At 40.1% G+C, this 8583-nt stretch overlaps 2 protein-coding genes across 2 annotated transcripts in view; both read left to right on the plus strand.

The window, feature by feature from the left end:
• The first annotated feature begins 462 nt into the window (after positions 1-462).
• LOC104810889 (UDP-D-apiose/UDP-D-xylose synthase 2-like) lies at positions 463-4004 on the plus strand. Its single transcript, XM_010537341.2, has 9 exons — positions 463-850; positions 1211-1303; positions 1440-1547; positions 2166-2280; positions 2374-2507; positions 2590-2691; positions 2769-2861; positions 2958-3093; positions 3702-4004. Exons 1-9 carry the CDS (start codon positions 575-577, stop codon positions 3815-3817), a joined length of 1173 nt encoding a protein of 390 aa, XP_010535643.1. The 5' UTR covers positions 463-574; the 3' UTR covers positions 3818-4004.
• Positions 4005-4880: 876 nt separating this feature from the next.
• LOC104810891 (BTB/POZ domain-containing protein At3g44820) overlaps positions 4881-8583 on the plus strand; it is a 5170-nt gene continuing 1467 nt past the window's right edge. The window contains exons 1-4 of the mRNA XM_010537342.2: positions 4881-5644; positions 6149-6218; positions 6692-7891; positions 8419-8576. Of these exons, the coding sequence (XP_010535644.1) occupies positions 5595-5644; positions 6149-6218; positions 6692-7891; positions 8419-8576 (1478 nt within the window). The 5' untranslated portion in view covers positions 4881-5594. The remainder of the gene's footprint in view (positions 5645-6148; positions 6219-6691; positions 7892-8418; positions 8577-8583) is intronic.

Raw genomic sequence — 8583 nt, forward strand, 5'->3', positions numbered from 1 at the left:
AACTGTCGACAAGAAAATAATTTCCCTATTACTCTAAAAAGCAATTCTATCTAAATGTTAGACTTGTTAAATCGAGAAAATAAAAAAGAAATAGAATTATAATAATCTACTACATTTAGTCATAACGATTCCAAATAAATAAATTAACATATTTTTTTTTTTTGTTCTAATGCAGTATCGTCATATTATTTAGAAGAAATATAGAATTTGAATCCCCGAAATGTATAAAATTATTAACAGTTTAGGATTTGAATCGTTTATATAGAAATTTTAATGTATTACCAGGATATTTTGATTCTTGAAGATAAGGTGAATCTGGAGCGTTGTTAACTTGTTAATTAAAAAATCCACGTGGCTATCTAAACCAGCGAGTAGAAAATAATCTATACGCGCGCGGGTGAGAATCATACCTCTCTTACCCATGCATTCCTTTTGCGCTTTAAAAATATCGTCGCCGCCCTTCATTTCCCGATCCAGTAATATCTCTGTCACCTCACTGTTCCTCCATCTCCGGCGAAACCAGGAAGCTTTAGTTCTCTGATCACATCACCGGAAAAAGGAAAGCCGCCGGAAAATGGCTGCCAACGCTGGAAGACTGGATCTAGACGGGAGGCCGATAAAGCCGATGACGATTTGCATGATTGGAGCCGGTGGATTCATTGGCTCTCACCTCTGCGAGAAGCTCATGTCGGAGACCCCGCACACTGTGCTTGCTCTAGACGTGTACAGCGACAAGATCAAGCACCTGCTCGAGCCTGATTCTCTCCCCTGGGCCGGTCGGATCCAGTTCCATCGCCTCAATATCAAGCACGATTCTCGCCTGGAGGGTCTCATCAAGATGGCGGATCTGGTACGTTCATCTCTCTCTCTCTCTCTCTCTCTCTCTGTATGCATTTGTATCCTCGGATGAGTTTTATCTGCTCTTGCTCTACGGGTAATTTGGAATGCCTCTGTTTCGATCAACTTATAATCTCTTTGTAATGGAGATCTGATTCGTTTGTTGGCCAAGCTTCGCATAATTCTGCAGATTTTCAATGTTTGTCCATGTAATTGGTTGGATTCAATATTCATGTGGCATTATGTTCGTGTGCTGTTTTCATCAGTGGGAGTGATATATGTGGTGTTGGTTCTTCGTTTTGCATCCTTTTGTGTGATTGATTTGGTTTAATTTGATTTGTTATGATCTGATCTGTTGAATTTTGTGGTGTAGACTATTAATCTTGCGGCAATATGCACTCCTGCGGATTACAATACTCGTCCGCTTGATACGATCTACAGCAATTTTATTGATGCGCTCCCTGTGGTAAGCAACTATACTTTCAGTGGTTTTGGATTTGATCAAAGTCCCCCTTTTGGTTTAATTAATGGGTATTGTGATTGATGCATTTGGGTGTTGATTGTTATTGATTTGTGATTTGGGGTATCACAAACTTGTGTAGGTGAAGTACTGTTCGGAAAACAACAAGCGTCTAATCCATTTCTCAACTTGCGAAGTGTATGGGAAAACTATAGGGAGCTTTCTTCCCAAGGATAGCCCTCTCCGTCAGGTATTCTCTCACTTTCACCATTTTTTTTTTGTATGTCTTTAATCATACACACAGCTTTTTAAGTCTTGTTGCTGACATGAGAGTGCAGGCTGAAATTTGGTCTGGATAAGTCAAATCCTCCAGTGGATGTGTTTGGAAAAGTGTCTCCTTACTAGATTTTGATTGATCTTTCATGTCACGCTCACGCACCTTCTAGGCAGTCAGTGGAAAGTGTCGAGTTCTACGGATAGAGACTAGGGCAACGTGGACATTTCGGTTTTTGATTCAGTTCGATTTATGAATAACTGAACCGAATACCCACCAACCCCTAATTGAGACAATGCTCCTCTGGATCTTGAGGCTTTTTTTTCCGTTTTGTATTCTGGTTGAGATGGATGGAAATATAGAGTTATGGGTCACTTTATGTGTTTTTCCGCCCACATTGGTTTCATTTTTTTTATCTGCATGTAATTTGCATTAAAACCGAAAAGTTAATCTACAAAGAGGTTTTTGCTATTTGGCAGCCTCGTAGGTCATTTGTCTCTACATCTGTTGCCATCAGTGTGTAAAATGCAAGGAGAGATTATCGTGTTTTGTCCTAAGCATTTGTGTAAGAATGATCTGTTTGCTTATTTACAGGATCCTGCTTATTATGTTCTGAAAGAGGATACTTCCCCATGCATTTTTGGTTCTATTGAGAAACAGAGGTGGTCATATGCTTGTGCAAAGCAACTTATCGAGAGGCTTATTTACGGTGGGTGAGCTCTGAAAAATCGAAATTTCTGGTTCACTGATCAGTGGTACTCAATACCAATCTTTCATACCAAAATTTGGGTTCCTTTTATAGCTGAGGGCGCTGAGAATGGACTTCAGTTCACCATTGTGAGACCTTTCAACTGGATTGGACCGAGGATGGATTTCATTCCCGGTATTGATGGTCCAAGCGAAGGTGTCCCAAGAGTTCTGGCCTGTTTCAGTAATGTGAGTTCACTCTCTGCTATACGTTTTGAATCAAATAATTATCCCAAATCTCCGTTTACCTGTTCATGTTTTACCTGTTCAGAATCTTCTGCGGCGTGAGCCCCTTAAGCTTGTGGACGGTGGACAATCACAGAGAACTTTTATCTACATCAAGGATGCCATTGAAGCTGTTTTGCTGATGATTGTCCGTATCTTTTGGTCATTTTCCATTTTAATCCTCGTTTTCGTTATTCAAAAGATGGCTAATCTCGTGTTCCACAGGAAAACCCGGACCGAGCAAACGGGTATATTTTTAACGTGGGGAACCCAAACAATGAAGTGACAGTGAGACAACTTGCTGAGATGATGACAGAGGTGGATCCCCTGCCTGATTACCCTCCCTTTAGTTTCCCATTCTTTTCTACTCCGAGTTTTCAGGTTTTGTGAACTAGGTTTTACTCGTTTTGACAGGTCTATTCCAAAGTTAGCGGAGAGGCCTCGATAGAGAGCCCGACGGTAGATGTCAGCTCCAAAGAATTTTACGGTGAAGGGTATGATGACAGCGACAAGAGAATTCCTGATATGACCATTATTAACCGTCAACTCGGTAAGTTTTCCTTCCTCTCTCCATTGGGCATTGAAGTTGGCATGTTGAGTTAAATCCGATATTCCCCATCCTAACTGCAACATTTAGGGGTAGGCACGAGTTAGGTATCCCGGTTTTCCGGTGTACCTCATCTCGGTTTACCCCCTCGGGTTTCTGGGTCACTTCCCGATCTCCGTCCCGTGGGGTCGGGTACTTAAACTTTGCGTACCTGTGGGTACTTGTTGGCCCCCGGCAGACAAGTCGAGGGAGAGCCGAGGCGAAAGGGTGAGGCAAGTGACAAGGCGAGGCGAAATCGCCCTTCTCCATGTCTGATTTTAGGGATTTTAAGCCAACCGGGTTTTTGAAAATCCTGATATGTGATTTGAAAAAACATCTCCCCTCGTCTTGCTCGGGGCCTCTCGTCCTCGAGTCACTCTTGGGTACAGGTAATCGACGGATGAAATCCATCCGAACTCGAACCCATAGATTGGGTTCACGCCTTCGCTTGCCTCGTACTTGTCCCACCGATAGATGAATATCCGAAATTTCGGGTATTCAACTCAAAATTTTACAGCCAGGCAAACTGAATCCTAATGGTGTTTATGCTGTTTAAAACGTGACACCACCAGGATGGAACCCAAAGACATCTCTATGGGACTTGCTCGAGTCGACACTGACCTACCAACATCGTACTTACTCCGACGCCATCAAGAAGGCCATGTCTCTCCCCGTTTCATCCGTCTAGTCCGACATTATATATATATATATATATATATCGATTCTTTTCAGACATTTCCCCACATCTTATACTTTACGCACTCTTATCTTATCGCCCATTTTATGGTCGTGTTATTAATATTTACTGGGAGAAGTTTGTGTTGTATTGATTACTTTGCCTTACCCCTCTTACATTAACGTCTTATTAGTTATTATTAGTAATCCCTTGACGGATTTTTACCGATAAAAAAAATTATGGAGGAGTACTTGAGTTTTGGATATTTGAATCTAAATTAAATAGTGATTTTATATGTTTTTTTAATAAATATAATCTATATTTCATAATTAAGTATAATTTTGTAATCCAAGAAAAAATCAACCTTAAGTTCGATTTTGAAACGAAATGTTTGTCTCTTACATTTTAGCTGTGAGTTATGTTTCCCGCATTTTATTTAAGAAATATATTTCCGAAAATCAATAGCGTCATTCATCATAACATCGTAGTGTAAGTCTAGGTGCATTCAAAATTGAAAGTAGTTTCAAATTTGAAAATTCGAAATAAAAAAAAAGTTGTTCTTTATTTAACGCATATGGATCTGGTGGACCGTGTAATGTGTATCCGTCGAAGGAGCTTCGATTGTGCCACAAATGAAATCACGTGAATTATAATTTTACATAAATAATACCTCTATAATTAGTTCGATTAAATGTCTAAGGAATGAAATAAAAGAAATTCCCTTGAAGATTATTTAATATATTGCTAGGCAATTAATTTAACATCGTACACCATTAATCTTTCGTAAATTCAGGGTATATATAAAATATACATTACCTGTCCAATTATACTTTGTTTGAATCAAACCCTTTACATACGATAAATTTTTGCTTTGATAAAACTGACTTAAATTCTATATATATATATATATATATATATTTGTGGAGAATACCGAATTTGAAGAGAGATTAAATTAAAAAAATGCCAAAATAAATATCCCACAGTTTCATTTCTCTCTCTCGTTTTATCGATTTACGTGTTGAAATTCCCTGCGTATTTATTTACGGATATGTGACATAAAGAGCGAAAACCCTTTTTCTGCTTCTTGGGATCTATAAAAACTGATGTAATCTGCTTTCCCTGATTTTACTCTGAAAATGTCTACTTTTTCACAGAGATCACTGTTTCATAGTCTCCTAAGATCATTATGTCTTCGGTTTGAATTTTTGTCTCAGTATTCCTTTGATCTGTAATCTCCCTTCTTCTCCTTCTCCTTCTCCTTCTCCTTCTCTCTCTGTCTCTGTGAAGACTGAAGAGTGTGAAGAGGAAGAATCTCAAACACAAGGCATCTGCATCATCGAGCAAAATCAAGCAATTCTTGGGCTTTTTTTAAATAAAAAAAAATTGTAAGAAAATGGCTTTCTGTCTGTAAATTGTTTTGTTTTTGTGTTATTGTGTTTGGTTTGTTTGAGCTGTAAAGGGCCACCATTGCCCACAAACCTCCGTTCTTGACGTCTCTCTGTTTCTTTTTGGACGGAAAAAAAAATTATTCTTTTTTAGAATTCTCTTTGGATACTGAGAGTTTTCGTTTTTTTCTTCTTTCAGTGGTTTAGTGGCCTTCCTTTTCTCTTAAATTTTTATTATTATCCCTTTTGGTTTGTGGAGAAACTTCTCGGTTTGGTGGGTGGGGCGTTATTTTTTTTCCTTCTCTTCCTCGTTTCTTCTTGCTTTCGACATGTAATTTGATCGATTTCGATCGTATTTCTCCATTGGAATTGGGTTTCTCTCTCCCTCCCTCCTTCTCAGAGACATGTCTCCTGTTGCCAAGGTCTCTGAGTTTTATAGGGAAGGAAATCACTGGTAATCTCCTCTCTCTCTCTCTCTCGCTCGCTCGCCTATTTACATGCAAATATATGAATATAAATATGTGGGCATGCCTGCTTGCGTGTGTTCACACAATTTCAGCCCATGGGTTTGCTCGAAATCCATCAAGTTTTGCAATTTCGTGATGTGGGTAGTTCCTTGTTAGGAGATTCAAGAAATCTAGACCCTAAAGTCTGCAGCTTTTTCTCTCCATACATGATCATCTTTGTTTCAAAGAACTTCGGGGCAAAAAGATCTTTCTTTTAGTCCTTTTAGTGAGAAATTCCGGGATTCTAACATGATCCCAGTTCGTGCATAGTTTCAAATGTCTCCGATTTGGACTAGGTTTTTGAAAATTTTGGCTACTGCATGCCTCCAATCTCAAGCACCCAATACCTTGATTACTGTGAAGTTCTTCGCGTGAATTCCCCCAAGAAAATATCTAAAAAAAATCAGTTCTTTGGAATTATTTTGAGGAAGAAGAGAAATGTGTTTGGGCAGGTTTTGTAAAGCAGGGTTGCCAAGTGATTTCGTTGTGGTTGTGGATGATGTGAAGTTTCACCTTCATAAGGTAAACCTTTCGATTCTTGCTTTCTTTCTGGGATTGGTATCTCTTTTAACACGTTTGAAAATTGAAACTTTCACACCAATTTGGTCATAATTTCTATGGATCTTTCAGAATTCACCAGGAAAATTGCAGATAGTTTCATATTTTCTGAAATGATCTCTTAGTTTTCTGGATAATTGGAAGAGCAAGCTACCTGTCTGATAAAGGATAGTCCAATTGATATTTTACGCTATATATATATATATGTGTGTGTGTGTATATATCAGATAATGCGGATGGCATATCGGTTTGATGCCTGCAAGTTTTTTGTTACTTTGTGCTTACATATGGTAGATTTGAGGGTTCTATATGGATTTCCAATGCATACAAGCAAATAGGTCTTTCTGTGTGTATCTATCTATGCCTGTGTGTGTGTATATACATTCTCTGCAAAGGTTAGAAAGGACAATGACAAGAGGTGTTCGTATATTTTGCAGTTTCCGCTCGTGTCGAAATGCGGTAAGATCGCTCGGATCTATGAAGAGTCTCGAAACAGTAACGGGAAATCTGTCCACACCACTGAGCTCGAAGAGTTTCTGGGTGGCCCGGATAATTTCTTGACCGTGGCTAAGTTCTGTTACTCTGGAAAGGTAGATTTCACGCCGAGAAACATAGTATTCGTATACTGCGGGGCAGAGTACCTCGGGATGACAGATGAGCTTGGAGAAGATAACTTGATTTCCCGGTCGGAAAATTTCTTGCACAAACACGTACTGAATAATTGGAAAGACTGTATCTTGGCTCTTCAAAGCTCGGACCCGGTTCTTGAAAAAGCAGAAAAGATTCAGATAATCCCGAAAATCATGAGCGCCATATCCACGATGGTGTGTACTGACCCGAGTCTCTTCGGGTGGCCGATGATGATGTATGGAAGCTTGCAGAGTCCGGGAGGGAGCATCCTGTGGAATGGAATAAACACGGGGGCAAGAATAAGAAGCTCGGATTCAGATTGGTGGTACGAAGATATCTCTTCCTTGAGCATAAATTTGTTCGAAAAGCTCATCAAGACGATGGAGATGAGATGTATACGGGCAGAAAGCTTAGCCGGTGCGATGATTTATTACGCGAGGAAGTATCTGCCTGGGTTGGGACGGTGGCAGGGCGGTAGCAAAAGCAGGTCAGTCGCGAGTTTTGGCTCGAAACCTGTTTCTACGATCGATCAGAAGCTTCTGCTCGAAACCATCGTAAGACTTCTTCCCGAGAAGAGAGGAAGATCCTTCTGTAGGTTTTTGTTAGGTCTTCTTCGGGTTTCGTTCATTCTCGGAGGCGATTCCAGCTGCGTAGAGAATCTGGAGAGGAGGATAGGGATGCAGTTAGAGCTGGCAACAGTCGAGAATCTTCTGATTCTTAACTATTCCGATTCGGAAACTCTGTACAATGTGGATTGTGTTGAGCGGATAATATGCCATTTCGTGTCGTCGGGTTCACGGTTACCGGCCTTTTCCCCTCCGTCATGGGACCTTGAAACGTCGCCCTCATCGAGAAAAGTTGCGAAGTTGGTTGATAGCTACATGGCAGAGGTTGCTTCTGATGTGAATCTGAAACCCGAGAAGATGCAATCTCTTGCGGCAGCTCTTCCGGAGTCTTCTAGATCTTTACACGACGGTCTGTATAGAGCGCTCGATATCTATTTCAAGGTCAGAACACTCTTTGAACTCGCTTCAGCATCTTCCGTTTTGTTAGATTCTTGGACGGGTGGACATGTCGGTTTTTGGTTCCAATTATGTTATATCCGGGTTCATTTTTTTCGATTTTAGAAAACCGGAAAAGGCTCATTTTTCGTATGTATAGATCCATATACTAGAAAATTTCGGTATTTCCGGTTATTTTTATATCCATTTCAGAAATATTATCTCGTTTTTAAATCGGATTCAGTTCGGTTATGGTTATGATTATAGTGTGGGCACAGTTTTTAACTTTTTTATGTTAAAAAATGTTCATGTTTCCAAAATTTTCGAGTATTTTCACATGTATTTCGGGTCCGAGTTTTTTGGTTTCAGAGAAATCATTAGGTTTTTGCATCGAATTATGTTCGGTTCCGGTTATGGTGTTTCGTTTCGGTTTATTTATAACCGAACCCGACGCGCTCCCATAGATTCTTATATAGTAGTAACGAAAAAGGAACAAGCTTTGAAAGGTTCTTCTGGTTGTTTTTTTCTGGCAGGGGCATCCATGGCTTTCGGACATCGAAAAGCAACAACTCTGCAACATCATAGATTACTCGAGACTCTCCATAGACGCGTGCGCTCACGCGTCGCACAACGAGCGGTTACCGCTCCGTGTCATTCTCCAAGTCCTCTTCTTCGAACACATGCATCTCAGAACCGCT

This window comes from Tarenaya hassleriana, unplaced genomic scaffold, assembly GCF_000463585.1.
Source record: "Tarenaya hassleriana unplaced genomic scaffold, ASM46358v1 Cleome19, whole genome shotgun sequence".
NCBI classification, from domain to species: Eukaryota; Viridiplantae; Streptophyta; class Magnoliopsida; order Brassicales; family Cleomaceae; genus Tarenaya; species Tarenaya hassleriana.

Excerpts from the sequence above, each read along its gene's own strand:
- LOC104810889 (XM_010537341.2), top strand. The coding sequence starts at position 575 with ATGGCTGCCAACGCTGGAAGACTGGATCTAGACGGGAGGCCGATAAAG. Across the intron at positions 851-1,210 it reads TCATCAAGATGGCGGATCTG|ACTATTAATCTTGCGGCAAT; the intron begins GTACGTTCATCT and ends TTTGTGGTGTAG. Across the intron at positions 1,548-2,165 it reads AGGATAGCCCTCTCCGTCAG|GATCCTGCTTATTATGTTCT; the intron begins GTATTCTCTCAC and ends GCTTATTTACAG.